The 24,584-nt window shown below is 44.5% G+C and overlaps 1 protein-coding gene across 5 annotated transcripts; it reads left to right on the plus strand.

Moving 5' to 3' along the window:
- Positions 1–788: 788 nt before the first annotated feature.
- Positions 789–23,697, plus strand: traf3ip1 (TNF receptor-associated factor 3 interacting protein 1). 5 transcript variants are annotated; one of them, XM_076263716.1, is made up of 17 exons: positions 789–1,021; positions 2,785–2,853; positions 5,639–5,800; positions 6,989–7,120; positions 7,345–7,746; positions 8,041–8,118; positions 10,011–10,043; positions 10,409–10,432; positions 11,627–11,696; positions 12,391–12,411; positions 12,606–12,684; positions 14,182–14,268; positions 14,924–15,059; positions 15,175–15,211; positions 15,310–15,383; positions 21,421–21,644; positions 22,121–23,697. In XM_076263716.1, exons 1-17 carry the CDS (start codon positions 899–901, stop codon positions 22,284–22,286), a joined length of 1,917 nt encoding a protein of 638 aa, XP_076119831.1. In that variant the 5' UTR covers positions 789–898; the 3' UTR covers positions 22,287–23,697. The 5 variants fall into 5 exon arrangements, with proteins under 5 accessions (XP_076119831.1, XP_076119832.1, XP_076119833.1 ...); XM_076263717.1 differs by having other exon boundaries at positions 12,609–12,684; XM_076263718.1 differs by lacking the exon at positions 10,011–10,043.
- The last annotated feature ends 887 nt before the right edge of the window (positions 23,698–24,584 follow it).

The following is a 24,584-nucleotide window of genomic DNA, read 5'->3' on the forward strand; positions in this document are numbered from 1 at the left end:
AACTTTGAGGTTCTGAGTGCAGTCAGTCATGTCTGCAGCCAGCTGTCCTGCCTCCTGTGGGGATAGGCTTCTTATTGTTTGATTAACTCAAATATCCACAACCTTGCAGCATGACTGCATCTTTACAAGTGTTCTAAATATTTGGCAATGTTGTATAATGGAATTTAGACCTTTCAATTTAAAGTAGCCCTAGGCTATTTTTATTGCATTGCATTGCATGATCCCTAAACAAAACTTTAGGCATTATTGTTAGACCTCACTTTAACCTAATTCTTTTCATTTTTTTTGTCTAGGCTACTTAGATTATGAGGCAAAAGGCATTGACACTGACACAGTGAGTGTAGCCTATAAATAATCAGAAATATCAGGGATCTCGATCTCCTGACAACTAGGACTTGAGGGGAGACTGTAGCCTATCTCTACGGCTCTCTCTGGGCAAGTCCTTTCTCGTGATAGCCTTTGCTGGCTCGCACATGCATTAATCTGTCATTTCCAGGTCTAAGCTGTTTCGGCCTATATAGGTTTATTAGCACCCACAGTCTCTCAGCATGCAGTGATATGATTAAAAATGACCGGCTTTTATACTGACATACAAGCTAGAGCGGTGAATCAAGGAGGAGTCGTGTAGCGCTCATAGACAGTAAAAGAAAGTATAGCGCTCTAGAATCCTTGGTTTCATAGTTTATCGTTGTTAGATGTTGCTAGGGACATTCGTAATTCTTGACAACCGTGTACCATTTGCGCATGCGCACATACACAGAACATTGCATTGTGGGATTGAGAAGCGATTGGCATAGCTACAGGAGAGTCCACAGATTTTATGTTTCAAGAGTTTTCTACGACATCGGCAGTAGAAAACAGGAATTTGGTTTGGGAATAGGGCTTTCAAAGTACAGTAATGAACGGGGCAGTGGTCAAAAAGACCCAAGACACCCTGGGAAAGGTGATTAGAAAACCACCTCTCACAGAGAAGCTGCTCAACAAACCGCCGTTTCGTTACCTGCACGACATACTCAGTGAGGTGAGAATACGTTAACTTAGCTAGATAGCTAGCAAGCTAATGATGGTCAGGCAGCTCTTGGCTGTTAATGCTTCTGCCCAAGTTATCTTGACAAGGTAACGTTTGGTTGCCTCGGTAGATGTTTTTGTCTATACTATTGTGCAAGCTGTCTTGCTCTCTGGCTATTTTGGTTGGTTTTAATTATTTGCGTGTCAGTAGAGAAACTCAAAATGTTAACGTTAATGTTAGTTAACTGGTATCATAGTGAAGCAGTTTGCTAAGTTACCTCAGCGATAAGTAGTTAGCAGTGAGCTTTCGGTAACTTGGCTGTTGCCATGGGCATCCTTGATGACCACATCGGTCATATTAAGATGGGTGGCTAACGTTAACGTTAGTTGGTAATAAGCGATAACATTACTAACATTAAAATGATGGACAGCCATCAACCCTATTTTTTACAGTATGCATCAACCGTGCGCCTGTAACCTCACCGCATAACGGCATGTTATGGAGAGATAACTAGAGATAGTTAAAGTCAGCTACGTTATAAGTTATTATAAATTGTGTTAAACCTGTGTAGATTCTAGGAGAGGTTGCAGGTAACGTTAACTTAACGCGAACATTAGGTCGGTTAACGTTAATCTCATATCGGATCACAGGTTAGCTGGCTATCGTTAACGTTAGCTAAATTAACTTGCTTTCTCATTAAAGTCCGTACAATTTGCGGAGTGATTGTTTCAATATCGATTCGTGGCGTGCTCTTATTTGTACATTGAATTAGCATAAAGTTTAATTTAATACCTTAATATTTCGTGTTCTCTCTCTTTGTGAGATATTTCACACAGATTTAGGCACAAGGGAGCTTAGTTACTGTGTAGTTTCTGGGGAGGCATCTGTCCTAGTTAATTATAATGGCTCTCAAGCTATCATGTGAATTATCTCTAGCTTCTAGCTGTTCAAGACTGTATGTTGGCGTCTTCTAGTTGCTATGGACTCTTGTCTGCAGAGAGCAAAACGCAAAGAACGCCTAATCCCAGTTGTACGTTACTGTGCAATGAAACAAATCGCTCTCCTTACACCAGGAGAAAGGCATTTATTCGTGATTAATATCTACAACAGCTATAGTGTATACATAGGTGGTGTAAGCCTCGATAATACAGTGAAGAAATTATAGTTTTAAGTGCTTAAATTGCAAGCAATGTGCATTTTTGCAAATAACACCACCACTGTTATTTTAACAAGGCCTATACACACATTGTATGCATAAAAACGACATCGGAATATTCTTTCTCCAACCTTTATGGACCCCCTTTTAACCCCCCTTTAAAGTCTCCCAAGGTTGAATTTAATTTGTAATGGAAACCTTGTCTGGTTCAATGTGACACATTCAGATGAGGGTCTCAGGGTTTGAGGCTCAGGTAAGATTAACCAATCAAGCAACCAACTGAAAACAGCAAGACCTTCCTATAATAATCTTTGGAAATGTCCTCTTGCTGCCATTTAGCTCTGTCCTGTATTTTAAGTGCCTTCTCATGTTTGCAAAACTGTGATTTAGGGCTAAACCCCAATACTCCCCTGAGTGCTGGAGTTAACCAGCTACTCATTCTGGTTTTTGAAGTCTCACCTTTCAGTGTTGATGCATGCATAATTTGGGAAGCTATTTCTCCTGCACAAGAGTCATTGTACTGATAGCTAATTACTTTTATCAGTAAAATAGCTGTGAGCTTACCGTGTTTTACAACATGCAGGTAAACCTACATGATGTTTTTTTCCCTTTGATGCAGGTGATACGGACCACTGGTTTCTTGAAAGGACTGTACATTGAGTCAGAGATGAAGTCAGATAATGTAAAGGTAATCAAACTGTCTAGACCAGGGGTCCCCAACCTTTTATGTACCATGGACCGGTTTGTTTCCTATTTTTTTTCACGGCCTGAGGGGGGGGGATAGGGTCGGGGGTTCCATGTTCCATATGTGTTGTGCGCATTACTTGAAAAGAACTAGCTCCAGTTATGTATGAACAGTGAAGGTAACGATCTCTTAAACATGTGAAAAACGTGAATTTGAAGAAGTGAAAATTTAACAATATGAACTATGAATATTGAACAACTTGAAGCTACATCTATAAGTGTGAACATGCTTAACAAAATATGGGAACAAAACATGGGAACTAAACGTGCATTACGAATATAATCAGTGGGAGCCCTGTGCTTGTTTCCCTGCAACAAGAAGGTTCCATCTGGGGGTGATGGAAGACAGTGACACCCTCAGTGTGTTTGAAATGTCCAGTCGGTTGCGCAATTTGGTTTTAGTTGCAGTCATTGCCGAAAACCCGGCCTCGCATAGATACGTGGTGAGAAATGGTAGCAACGTTTTAAGCACTTTTACGGCTATCTCGGGATATTCTGCTTTGGTTTTGATCCAAAAACCCGCCAGAGAGGTTTCCTTATACACACTCTTAAGACCCGTCATTTGCAATTTCGATCAACTGCTCTTCCTCCTGCGCTGACAAGTTAGGACTATTCAATATTGACAAATGGGTTGCGGACCCACTCATTGGTTTGCCGTGGATCTTTGGAGGATGGGAAGTAACGCTGAAACTCATTTGAAAGCGCAACAAGGTGATCGCGCACCAGCTGCGAGAGAAAGGGCCCTGCCTCAGTCTCTCCCAAAACCCCCACTACTTTTTGGAACATATCAAATACACGCCGGTCCACTCGTCGTCCCCACAAATCAAGCTTGGCTTTAAATTCAGCGACTTTATCTGCCAGTTTAAAGACAGTCGTCATTCTCCCCTGGAGTGACAGGTTGAGGTCATTAAGCAACCCGAATATGTCACACAGGTAAGCGAGTTTTGACACCCAGTCCTCATCACTAAAATGTGCAGCTAACGGTGACTTTTTTTCTGTAAGAAATCTCTGCAGCGGCTCTCGCAACTCAAACACTCTGGCCAGTGACCTGCTAAAGATAGCCTACTTGTTTTTTGTTGCTCATTCTAGCAGGTTAGCTAACTTTGTGTGACACTACCGTTCGCTAAGAAGGTGAAGTGAGCTGACCTGAGGCTGTGCAGCGCTGAAGGCAATATGTAAAAGTGTTGAATGCGGGACAGACAGACGTAAGAAAGTAGACCTTGCAAAATGCAAACATGCGTGCAATCAAACAACTGCATATAGGCCTATGTCATGTAAAAACGTGACATTATTGCGAATTAAATTTAATTTAGTTTGCATGCATTTATTTTTAAATTCATGTCGTAGGCTACGGCCCGGTTAGGAATGTCCCGCGGCCCGGTGGTTGGGGACCGCTGGTCTAGACGTCTAAAGTAACCATCTTGCTGTTCAGGTAGGACAACGGCATTCTGCCAGCGTGTCAACTGTTGAAGTCTCTGAACTATAACAAGGAGACGCCTCATCTCACGACAGGGATCATAATATGCAGGTCAACATGGAGGTGTGAAGGGCCAGGGCTAGGAGACTACCCCTGCATCATATAGCAGTTGTCCTCAGACCACTATCAAAGTGAACCCCTGTAGTTCATCAGACTTATCTTGTGTAAGTCAGGGCAGGAAAATGGAAACCTGAGTGGGGCACAAAAAGAGCTGTCTGAGCTCTTAAGCCTTCACACCTGATCCCCTTCCAGATGCCTCATAGAGAGGTGTCCACGGCTTCTATGAATAATGCATTGCCTCTCCACAGCCGTGAGATTTCAGTGCGGTGGCGGTTGTACTACTGTAGAGATCATGAGAGGAGAAAACCAGTGTCCTAACTTACAGTTAAGAAAAACTTTTGGTATAAAATAAAGCATAACTCTAAAAAATAAACCATAACTCTAACCAGCGGTTTTAGGTCTTGCTTAGATTTCTCAATACTGTATGTTGTTGACAAATTTGACAGAAATTATTGGTTGCATTTGAACAACGTAAATTTGTAAATAACAAACTAAAAGCTAAAAGCGGCATAGACAGGGTTCCCACGGGTCATGGAATTTCTGGAATATCATGGAATTTTGTTGTAGCAGTTTAAAATGTACTTGCCAAAATACCTTAATACAAATATTTCCATGCAGAATTGGTGTATATCTGGTTATTAACTTTACTGCTTGCTTGAGTAGTCATGAAAATTCAGGTTTTTTGTCAGGGAAAAGTCATGGAATTTACAGCAGATATCTTTGTCACTTCTCAGAAAGATTTTAGTTGTATAACAGACTGTTCTGTAGCCTACTACTTTGATTGTGCGTAGTAATCCTTTGGGAGTGTAAGAGAGAAGTAGGTCTCAGTGGTGAAGAGTGCTTTGGTTACCATGAAACCAGCCAACTGTGTAAAAACAGCTGCTGCTGACAACTGCTGAGAATTGAATGAATTCACTAGAGTCTTGGATACTGCATGATAAAAATATCTTAAAAGAGGATTCAACGTCTTGTGTACCTTTTCAAAATGAACAACATATGGTTGTTTCATGCATAAACATTTGCCATGCTCCCTATGGGTCTGATTTTTAATGACAGTTTTGGCTTTGATTTACTGTTGTTGATGTTTTGTTTTGTATTATTTATGTGTGAACTATGTAATATTCAATATAAGATGTATTAAGGTAGAGAAGTTATTATGCACAGTGTATTTATCCATTTTTTGATCTTGCAGGAGAAAGATTCCAAAATTGCATTTCTCCAGAAGGCCATAGATGTGGTGATGCTGGTCAGCGGGGAGCCTCTGTCAGTCAAACCAGCGCGCATCGTAGCTGGACACGAGCCTGAAAAGACCAATGAGCTGCTGCAGGCCATTGGCAAGTGCTGCCTCAACAAGGTTTGTCCTCTTAAAATGAAAAATCCGGCTGATTTTTACACGGATCTTGATCGCTGGACGTCTCCGAGTACTGTCGATAGGAAAAATAACGACCAAAATTGGTGCTATTGGGAGCATCATCTAAACAGGGCCTCTTAACAGACTCAAAATGTCATTAAAAGGTCTGCACAATATGAACAGAGTCCTTACGTGACAAAATGATGCATTTTCAACTCATTAATTGTGAAGAAATCGTTTAAATTCAGAGTTTGTACTGTCTCATACCTCAGTTTCCATCAGTCGCTTCAAGGAAAGCCCAAGAAAGTCTGTTGAGCTCATGCCGGCGTTGCAACGAAAACTTGAAGTTTATTTCCCCTCAAAAATAGGTAATTGAGCACTGTAATGGTTATGACCATATAAGACTATTTAACTACATGGAAACTGTCCAAATGATGCCTAAGCTTGCACGTTACTGAAAGCTAGCTCGCGCTGAAGTATCGTGGGAATTCAGTTGTTGCAGGAAAAGGCAAACAGAGTAGTGTGCAGATGTGACAGTTCTAACTGAATTTAGACGGTTTCTTCACAGCTCATGAGTAGAAAATGCATCGTTTTGTCACATAAGGACTCTGTTCATATTGTACAGACCTTTTAATGACCTTTTGAGTCTTTGAAGAGGTAAAAAAGGCACATTTAGATGATGCTCCCAGACCTAGCATTGTAGCTCAATGGGAGTACTGGCCATTAGCTGCAGCTACTCCAGTTCGGTAGCACCGATTTTGGTCGTTATTTTTCCTAGCGATAGTACTCGGCGGTGTAGCAATCAAGATCCATGTAAAAATCGTCCGGATTTCTCCTGTAACTGTATTAGTGACCCATGTTTGGTTTAAAAGACCAGAAACATTAACACATTTGCCTGGTATTGCTTAAGTGGTATAAAGTATTTAGAAATCAATGATGACAATGGTAGTTTTGTTTTTCATTGGACCCAAGACCTGGAGAGGTCAGACAAAGGTCTAACAGTCAAATCAGGTGACTGGGAGCTCAGTGCTGTCGACATGATATAGACCATGCTAATCGCAGTAGTTTATATTATTGTTACATAAAGCAGCTCCTTAGTTGAGTCACATATGCACATAGTCAAAAGGTTACTTATATGGAACAAAAAAGCTTGGTTGCTGGTACTTATACACTGTGTGATTATGTGTTCAGTTAAACAGTGATGAAGCTGTGAAGCGCGTCTTGTCGGGGGAGAAGGTGGATCTCAAAAGCAAACCTTCCTCTTCGTCTAAATCTCAGGACAAGGAAAACCGAGAGGGCCGTGATCGCCATAGAGACAGAGAGGTCAGTCCAAAACAGATGGCTGTTTTTGCTGTGTTGGCTCTGTGATTTTCTTTCCTTGTTCTTCTAGCAGATAAGAGCAGACAAGCTGCTGTCTGTATGTGCTCAGTGGCTCATTCCTAGTGTGTTGCTGCCCTCTGCTGGTGACACACAGGTGTGTCTTTTTCTTTTGTGGTCGAGTGCCGTTCTTTACCATTGGTTTTGGCCTCTTGTGTCTGTTTCTCCAGGAGAGGAAGGAGATCAAAGAGAGCAGCCAGAGCAGAGCCCCCAAAGACCCGGACCAGCCCAGAGAGCAGGAGGGCCGGAGGCCGGAGAAGGAGAGACACCGGGAAGGAGAGCGGTCAGAGAAGGGGCGCGAGAGGGACCGGACGAAAGAGCGCGACCGAGACAAGGACAAGAGCCGGGACCGGGACAAAGACAGGGCGCGAGACAAGGACAAGGAGCGCGAGAGAGAGAGAGACAGAGAGAAGGAGAGAGAGCGAGACAAGGAGCAGGAGCGCGAGGTCAAGGCCAGAGAGCGCGGAGACGTGCCAAAAGAGCGGGAGCGCGAGCGCCGGCGAGAGCGGGACAGAGAGCGCGAGCGCCACAAGGACGCTGAGGAGAAGGCGAGGGACAGGAGCGAGCGGAAGGTGAGCCACCCTGCTACACAGCACACTGTGGCACCTGAGCTGCGTTCAAATTGGCAACCATAGACAGACGTTTGCAAACAGTTTTCCATTAGCCTTGAGTTTTCGGCCGAATGTTTGTGACCAATCACAAACAGTCTGAGGAGGTAGTTCTCCGCGAGCATACAGTGGAACTGAACGAGAGTTAGACGAAGGCAACAATACAATTACCGTTACAATGGGATGTTAACACCAAATCGTTCAAATTGAACTGTTCAAAGAAACAGTGATTGTTCTCCCCTCCCTCCCTGACTCCAGGTGAAGGCAGCAGAGGAGTCCCGACCAAAACCCCATCCTGAGGAACCCAGCAAAACTCGCAAGCCAGCGCCTGAAGAGGTGAGCCAGGTCTCTCTCTCTCTCGCTCTCTCTCTCTCTCCTCTCTCTCTCCTCTCTCTCTCTCTCTCTCTCTCTCTCTCTCTCTCTCTCTCTCTCTCTCTCTCTCTCTCTCTCTCTCTCTCTCCTTTCTCTCTCTCTCTCTCTCCTCCATAATCTCTTTTTTGTACTCACGTCACAGGACTAAGGGTTCTGTTAGAGAACTCTATCTGTCTACATCCTAGTCATGTGCTGCTAGCACATAGGCTACTGTCATTTGTAAGCATAAATAGTGGTAAACACAGCTGTTGCAGCTGCACAGACTGTATTGTATGCTGCACGGCACCAGAAAAACTCTTAATATTGTTCCTGCAGGTGTTTGTATTTAACATGCATAGAGTATCGAAGGGAGGAATTGGACTCTAATGGTCATTACGTTTAGTGGATGTTAGAGAGAACTGACTGAGTCTTAACCCTTAGAACCCGATTGACGCAAAGTGCGTCAAAAAACACACCCTTTCTTCTCTGTTACATTGCTCCGGAACGGTTCATAGCAGCGAGATGAAACCTTTATTGCACGACAGAGCAGAAGTGGGGCTTTCCAACGAGACTACACACTTGTCTGTACGATCAAGTATGAAAATAAAAAAAAATCATGAAATTAAATCAAATTGCATCATATTTACAGTCTATACTTCTCTGCATTCACCTGCACACACATTACTCTAGTTTGAATTACTCGCGAACCCGTGATCGCATCGATATGGCAAGCATATCAGATGAAAGAGGGGGCACAGGGCTATCCATTGGTACCATGTTTATCGATCCTTCTGGCTTATAAAACCAGACGAAGTGACTGCAAAATAATAACGTCATGTACACAAACCAACGCTGCACACTCATTACTCTCGTTTGAATTACTCGCGGACCCGTGATCGCATAGATATGCCACGCATGTCAGATGAAAGAGGAGACTCAGAGCTATCATTTGATACCAAGTACATCCTTCTGGGTTATAAAACAGACGAAGTGACAGCAAAATAATAACTTCATATAGCTGGACTTACCCCACGTTTGTGTCTGTTCTTGTGGCAAAGCATGTTTATAATCCAATGCTATCATGTGTTTCTCTATGGCAAAGCATGTTCATATTCCGGTTTTGAGATCCTAGCAAATTCCTGCATGGCATCCAATTCAAGGCTCACATTGCATCCCAATTTGTTCAACAAATAAACACCTTTTTTGCCTTTACTTTGTTCATGGCAATGCAGTAAAGAGTTGAGAATTATTATGACTGCATACACACACGCACGCAGGCTAACACGCAACCTCGGGTCAAGTCAGGTCAGATCAGTTCGTGTCACAGATATGGAGCGCAGAAAGGTCATTTTTCATCACTAAATAAAAAATGGCATTTATTTCCGTACATCACACAGCAAATATTTCTGTAAATTGCTCAGCCCCAGAGTATCCCTCCAACATGGCAATTATATTGCCCGATTCAGGACAGTCTGCCCTACACACACATGAAATGCATGTAGAGCTGTGATCTTGCAGTGGTGAGATACATGTCGAAATATAAGAATTTTTATAATACACTTTTTATATTTTAATTCTTTAAAAATCAAAATAAAATCAATGCTAGTATTAATACATGAAATGATGGCATATCTGAATAGCCTAAACTCTCCTGAAAAAAACAATATATAATATATGTGTGTGGCACTTACAATGACCAGAATAAATCCTTATGAATAAAGGTAGTGAAAATGCCCTAAAAACAGCTTAGGGTTCTAAGGGTTAACAGACGGTCATTTTGTGATGATATTGAATTTCAGTGGAACACACCCAGCCTGTCAGAGAGGTTTGATTTTGTGTTACTATGAGAATTAACATTTGCCTCTTGCTTCTGTCAGAGCTCACAAATGCCAGAGTCAGAATCAGAAGAGGTACCTGTCTTACTCTCTTTTATTTACGCTGAAGGCTTAAACTCTATCTCTCAATGTGCTGATGACCTTACGCGCCCTTTAGATCTTTTCTGATGCAGTAGCTGATAGTTAATAGTGAAACTTGTGTTTTATATTAGGTCTAGTTTCTCTGTGTTTGAGTGGTGGTGCTCTTGTAGAACCCATCCGGATAGTGTGCTGTAAGCTTGAATCTTGCCAGCATGGGAATCCTAAGCAGCTTCTGGGCCTTATTTGGCTTGTGTTGTGGAGCAGTGCCTTTCGCTGTAGAATATTTTTGTAGTCCGACTCCCAGGTGGAGCAATGCATGATAACAATGTGTTTGTGCATGTGCTTTTGTTTTCACATAGCCAACAGAGGTCTCTGAAAACCAGGTAATTACAAATGCGTAGATTCAGTTCTGTGTCATTAGGAAATGTGTTAGTGTAGCCTAGCGTCTGTGCCACTACACCATTGCAGCAGTATGAGGCTATATCCACACTATGTCAGATAGGTTTCTATCCGACATACTTTTGTTACGATTCGCCCTCCCACCCACATTCGACCATCGTGTCCGCATCTCCGTAGTGGAGCAGTTTGGATCCGCTGGATCATTTTGCGCCGCAGCCGTAACGGGTGAACGTGGACGTTGTGTCAGAAAAACGTATTTAAATGCCTAAGTTGATTTTGTTGTTGGATCTTCTTTATGCTATGACTAACATAAAAAAAACTCATGTGGCTGTGGATATGTAAACAAGCGCCTACAATGTTAAAAGAGTGGAAGCAATAACTTCTGAATTATCCTACAGATTATAATACTATGCAATAGCCTAGCTGACCGGAGTACAGTGTAGCCTAGCTGCTGCCACAGCTCTGCACGGTCCAACTGCAAAATCCAAACGGAAGTCGCAGCATGCTCACCGAAAACACATTTGTGCAAACTATCTGTTTAAAAAGATATAGGCTAGCCTATAAACAACGAGACTAAACGTACATGAATCCATACATAGCCTATCCTTGAAATTTCTGAGAATCTAACTTTAAACATAATTATTATTGTTCGTTCGTCGTTCATCGACAAAGTTACTGGCGTTATAAAGGGAATTCTTATAAGGTGATTTTCAATAAGCAGAATAACTCATTTGATTTTCCAGAAGTAGAATAACTCATTTGATTTTCCAGAAGCAGAATAACTCATTTGAATGCAGGTTTTAAATGCTGCATGGCCATTGTTGATCTGACCTAGCAACAGTAACAGGGATGCGGGACTTGACAAAGGGTAAACAGCTGAGCGATTTGCATATCAATGGATTAATGTGGACGCACCTCGTATCTACTCCCAAACTGATGCCGTGTTTATGGACACGGCACGGATTTGATCCAAAAATCTGTGTCAAAACTGATTCGGAGTAGTGTGGATATAGCCTGAGAGGGCAGAGGGCTTGTTTGAGAGCCCACCCTATTTGCTTTGGTTGGACAATGGCCCATTCCTCTGATTTGAAGACAAACACTTCATAATAAACAAGGCTGAGACATTGATGTTGACATTGATGTCAGGACTTGATTTCTGTTTTTGAACTCATTTCCAGAGCCCCGCCAGGATACCAAGGCCATCATCAGCCAAAGGACAGAGACGCTGGCCCAAAGCCGGAGGTCCAGGTGAGATGGGCTTTGGACTGGAGGTGTAGATTTCCCAGTTACACTTTACTTGACAGTATTGACATAAGAGTGACATGACACTGTCATGAACATGTCATGAACGTATCATAAACAAGTCATAAACGTTTATGACATAACGCTTCTGTTATTAAGTGTCATTCGTTTTTTGTCATAACAAGTTAGGGTTAGGATTAGGGTTAGGGTGTCACTCTTTTGTCGATACTGTCAAGTAAAGTGTTACCGATTTCCCTTTAGGACAAATCCGCTAGAAGCAACCTATTTATGGTGGACATTTCCGATGGGGACCAAAATGACTTTAATTGAAGTTTTCATTTTTTTTGTAAGACTAGAATATGCATTAACAACTATATTATCTTTGTGTAAACACGAATGGTATAAAGACTGTTTTGCAGGCAGTGCATTATCTTTCTATTATTCAGCCATTATCCACCATCTTGCGAGGAGTAAGTCCATACAAGTCAATTAGCAAACTGCCCTCCTTTTGTGTCCATTGGCAGTGTTTTGCACTGCATTCAGTACTCTCCTCACAAGATGGCGATAAATGCCATGGTTTTTAGTTTTGAGAGTCAATACTAACAATGCATACACATCAGTACAAAGGGAGTCACTGGTAGCTGTTATTTGCTAAAAAACTAAATGCTCAACTAAAGCTGAAATTCTCTTTCATTTTCAGATGAGTCAGACAGTGAAGGAGGTATGGATTTGTTTCTTTTACTGTTTTCTCCCTGCATTTGACCATATGTTTTAACCCTCATACAGTAGTTTTAAACCTTTTGTGTTTCTCATCTATGCAGTTTTCACTTTTAAGAGGCAATAGCGTAGCCTGTATGTATGTATGTACATGTCTAAACTCCACTCCCTCTTCCTCTTTTGTGCTCTGGCTCTCAGAAGCTCCTGCAGCCGAGAGGCCAGTGCCGTTAGAGAATGGAGACACAACAGATGCTGGACCTCCTCACGCTGCGCACAGGTCAGCTCTCCCTCTCACTGTGTATTTGGGATCATCACGCTCTCTCTTTGCCTCTGGCCCTCTCTCAGCAGCTCTGGGTCCCATTTTCAAGTGTATGTTCAAAGTCAAAGTCAAAGTCTGCTTTATTGTCAATTTCTTCACATGTCAAGACATACAAAGAGATCGAAATTGCGTTTCCTACTATCCCACGGTGGAGACAAGACATATTTTACCAATTAGGTCCACAGACAAACATAACATTCAAGTAAACAATATAAAAAAGTAAAAATAAGAAGGCACATACAATGAAGAAATAAGAGCAGCAAAATTTGGTTGAAATTGTGCAATTGTGCATACAGTAGACAGTCAATATAATAGTGCAAGAGTCAGGCCAATAAATGGCTGAGGTAGTTTTGTTTGACCTAAGTATGCAAGTGGCATAGTGGTGCAAGTTATGTAAGAGCAGCAGAAGTGTGTTCAGAAGTGTTCAGGACAACAGGACAACAACAACAAGTTGCAAAGTGTGCAAGTGTACAAGTGGAGTAGTGCAAGTGGAGTAGTGCAAGGCAGCCATTGTGGGTCCAAAAGTCCAGGATGTTATGTAGCTGAGGGTGGAGGGGGAGAGGGGGGAGAGAGTTCAGCATTCTATCAGCCTGGTGTATGAAGCTGTTGGTGAGTCTGGTAGTGCGGGAGCGCAGGCTTCTGTACCTCTTCCCAGAGGGCAGTAGATCAAACAAATTGTGAGCGGGGTGACTTGCATCACTCACAATTGTGGTCGCCTTGCGGGTGAGGTGGGAGGTGTAAATGTCCTTCAGGGAGGGGAGTGAAGCACCAATAATCCTTCCAGCTGTGTTCACTATGCGCTGCAGGGCTTTCCTGTTGTATTCAGTGCAGCTTCCGCCCCACACAGCGATACAGCTGGAGTATGTTCATAGGGCTGGAGTATGTTCTGCTGGAGTATGTTCACAGTATGTTCATAGGGCCGTCATATCAGGGAATGGGAGCATGGCGTAGTGTTGCTAAACCATTGTTAACGACCCTAGAACTGTGCTGACTATTTAACTGTGGCAGTTTTGGACAATTTCATCTCAAGGCAAATAAACAATAGGAAATTGGGAGAGAGATTTAATGTTGTTCTTTTAAGCCTGGATTTTGAGGCAAACCTTACAAAACAGAAACAACTTTAATCACATCTTTAATCACAATATTCCCATAGTTTTTAGGGAGGACACTATTTTGAGTGTGTACAGCACCATTGTGAAATGTTCATTACTTGACAATGACACTGACAAACTGTCATATTTAAATCCTTTCTCTAATGAACCACAGAGCCCCTACAAACAGCTCAAAACAAATTATCGACTCAAATCCCACATGGGATCACTCATTCATTTTGCTTTATGGGGATAATAAACATGTTTTTTTCAAGTTCCCCAAATAGACTCCCTTGCTGGGCTATTGCTGATTTCATGAAATGTGTGGTGAGAGTTTGCCAAATGAGCATTTGTTTTTGGTCAGGAGAATACCTCGGCCCAACAGTGCCCGGCCTGCACCGCCCCGAGTGAAGAGGCAAGAGAGCTACACTGAAGTGGCCCCGGCCGAGAGGTGAGCTCTTAACCAGCACACTCCCCCACTGCTCACATTCGGATCATTTGCTATTGACAGTGGCCATGTCTAATTGTGTTGAAAGCACTTAAACCTGATGAGATTGACTATGTGAGATATGCGTGCGTGGGAGATGTGGGATGGGAGATGTGGGGTGGGAGATGTGGGATGGGAGATGTGGGATGGGAGATGTGGGGTGGGAGATGTGGGATGGGAGATGTGGGGTGGGAGATGTGGGGTGGGAGATGTGGGGTGGGAGATGTGGGGTGGGAGATGTGGGGTGGGAGATGTGGGGTGGGAGATGTGGGATGGGAGATGTGGGGTGGGAGATGTGGGGTGGGAGATGTGGGGTGGGAGATGTGGGATGGGAGATGTGGGGTGGAGATGTGGGGTGGGAGATGTGGGGTGAGATATGCGTGTGTGGGAGATGTGGGGTGGGAGATGTGGGGTGGGAGATGTGGGGTGGGAGATGCGTGTGTGGGAGATGTGGGGTGAGATATGCGTGTGTGGGAGATGTGGGGTGGGAGATGTGGGATGGGAGATGTGGGGTGGGAGATGTGGGGTGGGAGATGTGGGATGTGAGTTTGTGGGGTGGGAGATGTGGGGTGGGAGATGTGGGATGTGAGTTTGTGTTGTCTGATTTGTGTGGGCTCAGACTGGGCAGTGCCAAGGCGGCGCCCGGTGTGATCATGGAGGGGAAGAAGCTGTCTGAGGATGAGGACGAGGATGACGAACAGTTTGTTGTGGAAGAAGCAGCTCCTGTCCCATCTGACGTGTCTGATATGCCTGTAGTGAGTGGCCTCTCACCTTTTGTCTCCGAAAATAAAATTTTTGGTTTGTACTTCAAATAATATTGTCTATGTGCCATTCCAATCCAGTGGTTTGTACTTTTATCTTACTCTCCAGGAGGCTTCTGTTGAGCTTCAGGGTGATGAAAATCATGGTGAGAGATCATCTTATCTTTCTGTTGTCCTTCATCTGTCATTATGTGATACCTATACATAATACCTGTATGTTGCTATAATATTTTATTTTTTCAAGGCGGTCTTGTGAAGAAGATCCTGGAAACAAAGAAAGACTTTGAAACTACTCCATCATCTCCAAAGTCAAATCAGGCAAGTTCTGAGTTGTTCATGACTTCTGGCTTTATAAGGGACTTCCACTAAGGGGCACTGTACTGCCAGTTAGAAGTGGCTTGGTTTTTGCAGAGGCATTTCACCTTAGTGACTGAGTGACTGTGTGCTCATGGAACAGAAATGCCATCAACAAGTGCAACAGTGTTTATTTCTGGCAGTACAATACCTCAGGGATGTTTTCTGTTGTGTTTGAATTCATGCAGCTGGGAAAAAAAACTTGCTTAGTCTGCCGTCTATTAGCTAAAGAAAGCAGTATTGGAAATGGAGCGGAGAAGTGTAATTGTGGTCCCTGGAAATGTTGCACTGTTCAGTGGAGCTAGAGACATCAAACCAGCACAAGCGGAACCCCCACAGATCACACAGTTGAGATAGTTCTCAAATTTTTGAACATTCACATATGCAGAGCTGAACAATTGTGGTTTGTTTGTGTATCCAAGCTGCGGTTTTGTTTCAGGGCTTTTACATCTGAACACCACCCCCACAACTCAGTTATTCCCCACGAATTGTCACGCCTCCAGTGAAGTGAACAAAAAAAACGTTTCCATGGAGGGAGCAGGGGACAGCTTTTTTTCCTTGAGAACTGATTAGTTTGTGCCTTTTGGTGGGAGCTTTCTGTCATGTTATTTTTGTAGTGATGTAGAGAGTTGTCATTGTAGAACTTACACTTACTGAACTGAAACTGAAACAGAAAACGTACACTAAAAGAGTGTAATCCCCATTTGTCCAGACCGTGCCATTTAGTCATTTGGAATGATCAATAAAAATCCTTCCCAGAGCAAACAGCTCTTCAGGGAGACTATGTTTCAGGGTCCCATCAAGGCACCAGCAGGCAGTTAATATGGCTTACTGCTAGAGGTTGGAATTACTACAGAGGTGACTATGTTACTGTCGTTAAATTTGAAATGTTACACATAATGTACTGGGATTCTCTGTAGCTTCATAAATTTATTCTTAACTCTGACTTCCTTTCCAAGTTCTCCTGAGACTGAAGGTGAGAGAAGACAAAGTCTTGTACCATATTATGGACAGAGTTAGCACAGTAGACTTTTGTACCAAAATAAAATAAAAATCATCATAATAGTTAAGACCGCTATATCAATTTGATATCATGGCAAAGAATAGTGCTATCATACACTATATTGTTTTATTTCTCCCACCCCTGCTACCATATTGTGTCAATAAGTTTATTTTCCACGTTCCACGTTCTATTGCAGATTTCTACATGTCAGAGTTTGGAGTTTTTGGAGAAGTGGACTCCTATCAGAGCCTCTCTACTCCATCAGCTGCTTCTTTAGCACTGTCGACTGTTTGTTGACCAGAGCCTGCCCCCACTGTCAATATTTTGCTAGTGATTCAGTTTTGAAGGCCTCTTGTCCGTGGGCTGGTGCGTTTGGCCTTGCACGGGTGGTCCGCCCCGCTGTTGCTTGCGCCTCTTTCCCAGCTGTCCGTCAGCAGGACTGGCCCTGATGGATGCTGTGTTTGGTCGTGCCACTCAAGCAGAAAGGGCCTGACTCCAAAACCTCCAGCCACATGCGCTTCGACAGGGCAGCATGACTTAATGAGGAGGAACGAGCTTCCTCCCTCTCTCTCTCTCTCTCTCTCTCTCTCTCTCTCTCTCTTTCTTTCTCTCTCTCTCTCTTCCCCTTTCTCTCTCTCTCCTTCCCCCTTCCCCATACCCCCAATCTTTTCTCTGGCCCTCCAGCTTGGCCACTCTCTCTGCTGGTCTCTGCTGGTCTCTGCTGCCCCTCTCTCCTGCATGCAGAGACTGCTGGCATCCCCCCCGCCTCAAAGCCCCAGTCCATGCAGCACCCTTGATCCTTGCGCTCTTTGTTTCAAAATAATCAGCCTGGATTTTCTCCCATTCCCAAATAATCAAATTAGATTTCCCCCGTCGGACGGCTGGAACCTGAGCACCCTACGGCAGGGGGCCACCCCTAATTGGCCTAATGTGGCCTCATCAGTCCCATGGATTCCTGGGGCCGCTATTACACAGGCATGCCATGGGGCGCTGCGTGCCGCTGCGCTGTGCGGTCCAGAGGGGGTGAGCAGCACGTTTGCGTGGCCCCTGTCCTCTGCCTGCCTCCTCTGAGGTGCACGCTCGAGCTGAGTCAGCTGTGCACAGGCCAGTAATCGCTTCCTTCCTGCCATGAAAGGGCCGAGAGGACCAGACTAGGGCTGCTCACTCTCCTGTAATCATGCCAGGCCATCAAGGGTTAAAGCGAATCTTGTGCCTTCTTGGACAAGTTTCTCTTAAATTACACATATTATTATTATTGTTAGTTATTTCAATACTTGTTTCAGGGTGTATCAAGGCAAGGCATTCCAGGCAGAAACACTGTGACTTGTCTCGCCTTACACTCTTGTCAAGGTCTCTAAATTCCACTCTTTCTCACTGCGAGCTTGTGATTTCAGCAAGTGATGGATATTGCACTGTACCACCTTGAAACACCCTAGGTTGGAGAAGTGTTGGCTTTTAACAGGCCAGGAGCAGTTTAAAGACATACCATCTCTCAGCACTGAGGGTGCGACTGAAGAATTTGCTGTATATTTTGCTCCTGACCTCCCGGGTGACCCCCACCCCAGAACACGTGTATATTATTATAAGATACTTCTCGCGGGCGGCCTTTTCATTTAGACAGGAACGGGGGCCCTCTCAGCAGCTGCGTTTGCATAAGATCCCTTTTCTTCCCTCCTTTCTTCCATGCTCTCTTTTCTCCCTCCTGCTCTCTCTTTTCTTTCTTTTTTACACCGTCAAATTAGCCTTGATGAAGCTTTGCGATGTATAAATAAGCGGCGTGGCATACAAATGGATGGCTGTTGAGTGAGAGAGCCGTGCAGGAGAAAGACCAGAAGACTGGATGCTGGAGCTCCACAGAAAGGACAGGAAAATAAATAGTCATCTCCCCTCAGGCCTGGCTCTTCGTAAACATCCACCTTTTTTTGGTGGAAAAAGAAGTAAGGGAAATGACTCTCCTTGCATTCCAGAAACCGTATTAGCCTCGGAGTGGATTTACAATTGTAACTCTGGCAAAACAGCGGAACGGTGCACTGGCCCGGTGCAGGTGATGTCTGTTTAGCTGACCGGACGCTGAATGCGGCGCTCGTGTTCTGGAGCTCCATGCTCTGCACGCGATGGGTCTGGTGTCCGTGAGCTTCGTAGTCCCTCGTTTTTTTCCCCCCTCAGAGTGACTTCATAGTGCAGCAAAGCCCCCCTGTGGCGTCTGTGTTGTCTCTGGGGTGATTCTTTGGGAACTGTGGGGGTCAGGGCATGTGACCTGCGCAGTGATCCCAGCGGGGAATGCGTGACCCCGGCATCCTGTGTGCAGGGCTCCCTCCTCCCTCCACTGCGCCTCTGCTATTTTTATGATGTGGCTGAACATGGCTCTTCGGAGGCGGGGAGGCCCCTGGACAGTGCTCAATTAATCTTCTCCTCACACGCACCCGGCCCAGGAGCCCACACAGGGCTGCTCCTCTGGAGCTCCGGGAGAAGGCCCGAGGGAGCAGCCCCTCCCTCCCTCGCCCAGGGGCCAGAGTCCGCGTGCCCGCCCCTGGTCAGAGGGCACAGGGCCCAAGGATGTGTCCAGTCACGGTCACCCAGACGCATAAATGGTGAGAGGCGTCTATATGAATGGCTTTGTGAGGAGACAACGGTCATCTCCACTGGTTACTCACCAGTAAGTGTAAACAATGAACAGGTTCGGCTGAGCGACTCTGGCCCAAGCATATGCAGAAGACCACCTTGAATGTCTGAAAAATTACTTAAAAGTTGACTTAAGTGGCGGATTACAGTCTGAATGAAGGAGAATGTTACAGAGAGTGCCTGTGACATTAAAACTACAGGGGCTTGGAGAATGTTGCTTTAATTTATTATACCCAAGAGAGCTAATACAAATGCCTGCAACAGGTCTCATGCAGGAAGGCTCATTTTTCTTGTCATAAGAATCTTTGGGTAACTTTGTGCTCCTCTTTCTTCATCAGCACTCCATAAATCAGCTGCTCTCTTTTTAGACTTATTTTGCATGCATGCGTGCCTTTTCCCATTAAGCAAATTAGCCTTGGGGTGGAGGGGCTGGGCTGTCTATAATGAGTAATGAGCTCATAATACCTGAGGGCTTCAGAGCTTTTGCCTGCTACACATCTTGCATCTTTGACAACTTAAGGCTACTTTGACTGACTAGCTATAGCTACTCCACTTCCTTAAGCCCTTCTTCTAGAACCTTCTAACCTTTAGTGCCAGGCTCTTTGTTAGCCACCTGCCACAGCGAGGTCATTTCCAGTCCCCTCTCTCCGCAGCCAGACGCTTCAGTCCCTTTCTGAGGTAATGGAAAAACCTTACTTCAGACACCATTTGAAAATGTGTATATATGTGTTTTTTCTCTCTTTTTGATTGGGGAGAGGGGGGAAATGGGGGAGTGAGCTTATTTTGTTCAACCTAACCAGGCACCACCCCCCCACCACCACCACCACCACCCCACACTGAGACAAAGAGCACAGAGGTTTCCTTATCCTCTTCGGCCTCTTCTATTTTTTAAAACATTTGTGTGTGTGTGTGTTGTGGAGCGGGTGAAGCGGTGGAGGGTGGCAAGCAGACCGAATCCTGTCTGGCCTCCATGCTCTGTGGACAGTGGACTGAATGTGCCGGCTCATATTTATGTAGCCGGGGTGTTTAGAGGGCTGGGAACGCCACCCACATTGCCGACCACCATTAGACATTTTAGCCCCCCCCCCCCCCCAACCTCTGGGCTGCTGAGGAGTGGGTTGCAAGGTTAAGGGGGAAAAATAGGTCTGCCTCGTTTTACCAGATCTCTGTTGCTAGCTTCCTGTAGGAAGGCAAGGTAAGGAGTTTCATTGTCCTTGCTGTGCATATAATTGCAAAAGCTGTTAGATATCATATAGTAATAGTGTAACTCTTATCTTGTTTCACAAACAGTGATAACTACAAAGTTACTTATGAAGTTTGGAATATGGTGAATGATGCTGGCTGGGATTGGCCCCCAGGTCTACTGTTTCACTTGATACAAGCTGTGTGCAGACAGGAAGTCACTGGTTAATTTGTATTGTCATGTAGTTGAGGTTTGAGTTGCCCAACCCACCAAAGGAGGTGTTGCTGTTTGCAGGCCGAATGACACAAATTGGCTCAGGAGTTCAACTTGAAAGAGGGTAAAAGTGTAGTAGTTGTTACCAAATACTGTTGTAAAATAACTTCACTGCCATAGCCTGTTACTAAAATAAACAGAGTCTGGTCTTGTAGGGCTTGTGTGCTAGTGCAGGGCAGTGCTAGTGAGAGTGAGGCCTGTTTGGCCTTGTGCCATAGCCAGCCTGTGGCCCCAGCTGAGTAAACATCCACGGGCCCAGTGTGCCAGGGGGAGGCCCTCCCGTCATAGTCCCAGGCAGTGGGGTGACGAGGGCAAAGCAGGACCCCCCTCCCCAGCCACATACCATACAGAGGAGGCCTTCACAAAAACCAGTCACTCACATCATGGGATCCCCATTCCCACAAGGGTTTGATCTTTATATACACTTCTAGGTTTGTATAATTCCTGTCTTGAAATCCTAAACATTTTTTAGCCTTGAAATTCTAGACCGCTAAATACAGACGTACCCCTGCATCCCCGGACCTTTCTTCTTCCCTGCCGTTTTGTTTAACTTGACTAATGTATCATTGGTTGAGGATAGAATTCCTTAACCTCATTTATGTAATTTAGTTATGTGTTTCTCGCTCGCTCGCTGGCTCGCTCTCAGCGGGGCTTGAGAAGTATGCTGGTCCTCTGTTTGTGTGAGATGTGCCAAACAGCCCAAGGCCTTGTCTGTAAGTGTATCCCTGTGTCTCCACTCTTCCTCATCCCTTTCTCGTGTGCTTCTTGGTGCCGCGTGTGTGTGTGTGTGTGTGTGTGTGTGTGTGTGTGTGTGTGTGTGTGTGTGTGTGTGTGTGTGTGTGTGTGTGTGTGTGTGTGTGTGTGTGTGTGTGTGTGTGTGTGTGTGTGTGTGTGTGTGTGTGTGTGTGTGTGTGTGGCAGGAGCGGACGCTGGTGTCCGAGGCGGCGAGGCGGAAGGAGCGGGAGCTGGTGGCGCGGGAGATCGAGCGGCTGCGCTCGTCTATCCAGACGGTGTGCCGGAGCGCCCTGCCGCTGGGCAAGATCATGGACTACATCCAGGAGGACATGGACGCCATGCAGAACGAGCTCCAGGTCTGGCGCCGCGAGAACAAGGAGCATGCCCAGGCACTGCTGCAGGAGCAGAAGTGAGTGTCTTTCTCTCTCACGCACACACACACACACACATACACACACACACACACACACACACACACACACACACACACACACACATACACACACACACACACACACACACACACATACACACACGCACTGGCAGGTGTGCTTGGGTGCTGGTATGGAGGGTTTGAAGGGGACATATTCTAGTGTCGTGGCCTCAGTACATTCAACTGACGTCTTTGAGACTGTGATAAAATACCTCAAATGTCAATCATGTCTGATAGAAAAACAAATGATTCTCATACGAAAAGACAAAAAGAAAACTTGCAGACTCATGTGTTACCCATTTAATAAAAAGCTGTCATAAGGTATTGTTTCAGTGTGTTTGCCATCATATTCAGTCTTAGTGGGATTTAATGGGAATGCATGAGCATGAATTAGATTGCCATGAGTGTGGGTGTTGTCTAGACTGCAGTGTGCTCATCTTGTTTCCTGCCAGGATCACGGACAGTGCTGTGGAGCCGCTGAAGGCTGAGCTGTCCGAACTGGAGCAGCTAATCCGGGACCAGCAGGACAAAATCTGTGCCGTCAAGTCCAACATCCTCAGGAACGAGGAGAAGATCCAGAAGATGGTGTTGAGCATCAACTTCTCCTCACAGACGTGAGACGAGCAAATAAACAGAAAGAACAGTAATAACAAAAGGAAAAGAACATGAAAAAAATGCACTGAACCCCACTAGGTGTCTCTCTTAATTTAGCATTGCCCATGTCCTTTGTTTTGATGGCCATGTCAGAATTGCACTTTTTCAGTGAGCACCATGGTTGTGCTGCAGACCATCGTTGTCTCACTGTCTATTGAGATGCCTTCCGTGAGGGACAGAGTCCCTCCAGCTCCGTGGCTTCGATGGTGAATAGACATAGAAAGACACACCGGCACTGTGTACAGGTAGCCTCTCCTGGTACATTTCACATCCATTTGCACACTTTATTAAAAACGAAAACCCTAACGGAGTTAATATCTATATGTTGTTGTATATCAAGATATTAATATACAACAGACCACACAGGGTCGCCAGACCATTCCGTTCACCTCTTAGATTTCTCCTCAAAGCTCATGATATAGCAATATACATGTGTTGTAAAGCGCAGACATGCCAAAACCAGTAAATACACTAATGCTCTCCAGTAGAGCACCATTGCACTTTGATATAACCCACTTCCTGGATGGTGAGAGTGATCTTTCCTTTACATATGGTTACGAGTGAGCATAATATAGTTATAAGGGGAAACTAAGAGTTGACATGATCTAAAAAATGATTTGTCTGGAGCGCATTAATTGTAGTAGTTTTGTGAACTTCCACCACCAGTCCATTTCAGTTTTGAGGATATAAAACTTGTTTCCCATTCTGCACAGCTTTGATGTCGTCTTGTAGTGATTTTGACTCTGAATCCGCTGAAGGCTTTTTGTACTTTTTTGCAAAAGAAAACCAACCCATCCCACCCCCTCCCCCTAGTGGACAAACTGTGTTATATTTTTGTATACATCTAAATTACTTAAAAGAATATAAAAATGAAACAAAGCAATATTCTATTTAAATTTTAGGATCAATAAAGGTGAGTTTAGCTGATCTTGCATGTATAGTCTGTCATGGTTCATTGTCCATATTCCAGAACCATTCAATTCATACATCAGAGACAGCTTCACATCCTAAACTAAGATACACCCATAAGCTCTTTCCGCAATTTCATCGTATTTTACAATATCAGGTGAATGTAGTCTAAACCATTAAAAAATACAATTTCATGTCAGTATTATACCTTTAAAGCAAATTTAAATATTTAATATTAAGTCAACTCCAATATATTAGTAGTAGTAAGAAGGATAAACATTTTAATGCCTATATTTTATAAAGAGGACCATCCACACTGTAAACTCTTGTACCATATTTCTCATTTTCCCTATTTGTTGTACATTATGTATATTTTGTTTGTATCATAGTTCACAAACAACTTTACTTTTTTGTAGTGGAGTGAAATAAAATGGTTTTGTTTCAATAATACAGCATAAAATGTTTTCTTTTTTTAGTTTCCCTTTTTCTTGAGTGCTTAATTTGAGTCTTGTGCAGTGCAGAAACAATGCTGTTTGATACTGGTCTGTACATCTGGTCAAGGCCCCTCTTCCACCAAGTTCCCCCTGTGCTGGTGTGAGGTAAACATTATACAGGCATTTTAATGACTGTTTGGGATAGCTCATATTGCCTTTTCAGCAGAAGTGATAAATGCAAGGACTTCACGCTTTTGACGAGTTCACATGAGGCCCTGGTGGCGACTGACCGTCACACTGTGAAGCGCCGCCTTTGAAGGTCAGTCCAATGTGACTCAATGAAAACATTTGAATTCTCCCTAAAAGCCTGCGTTATAATGGCACCGTCCTGATTTTTCTGGCAGCCTATTACACAGCTGCACTGCTCAACAGAAAACATTCGCACACAATCCCTTCCGCTCTCCGTATATCCCCTCGTCTCATACGCAAACATACACGCAAAATTAGAAAGGCCCTTGAATGTCTGTCAGGAGCACAGGTTTTTGCTTGGGGTATTTGTGATGTCTGTCAACATTTAGAAAGGCCCTTGAGGGAGTGGGCACCTGCCCTAGAGGGCTCTATGAGCTCCCAAGGAAGGGTTGGATTAGGGCACTCGGGGAATAGGGTCCACATGCTGCAGAGGCCCATTGTCTGTGGGCCCTTCTCCTGCTGAGTGGATTATGGAGAGCAGCCCGGGCTCTTGAGCGGGGTCTGGGGTGACATGGGCCACAGGGTCTTGGGAGGAAATGGCCAGGCTGCCATGTCTGGAAAGACCTAATCCATCTGAAGTGTTTGGTGGCCCACCCGCCAGAGTTTGCTTTTGGAAAACATTGCCACTTTTGCAGGGGAGGTTTCCTAGACGTCTGTTGCACGTAACTTC

The sequence above is a fragment of the Alosa pseudoharengus genome, unplaced genomic scaffold, assembly GCF_046254945.1.
Source record: "Alosa pseudoharengus isolate Yale_2024_CS ecotype anadromous, Long Island Sound unplaced genomic scaffold, YU_APseudo_1.1 YU_APseudo_1.1_scf_3, whole genome shotgun sequence".
Taxonomy (NCBI): domain Eukaryota; kingdom Metazoa; phylum Chordata; class Actinopteri; order Clupeiformes; family Clupeidae; genus Alosa; species Alosa pseudoharengus.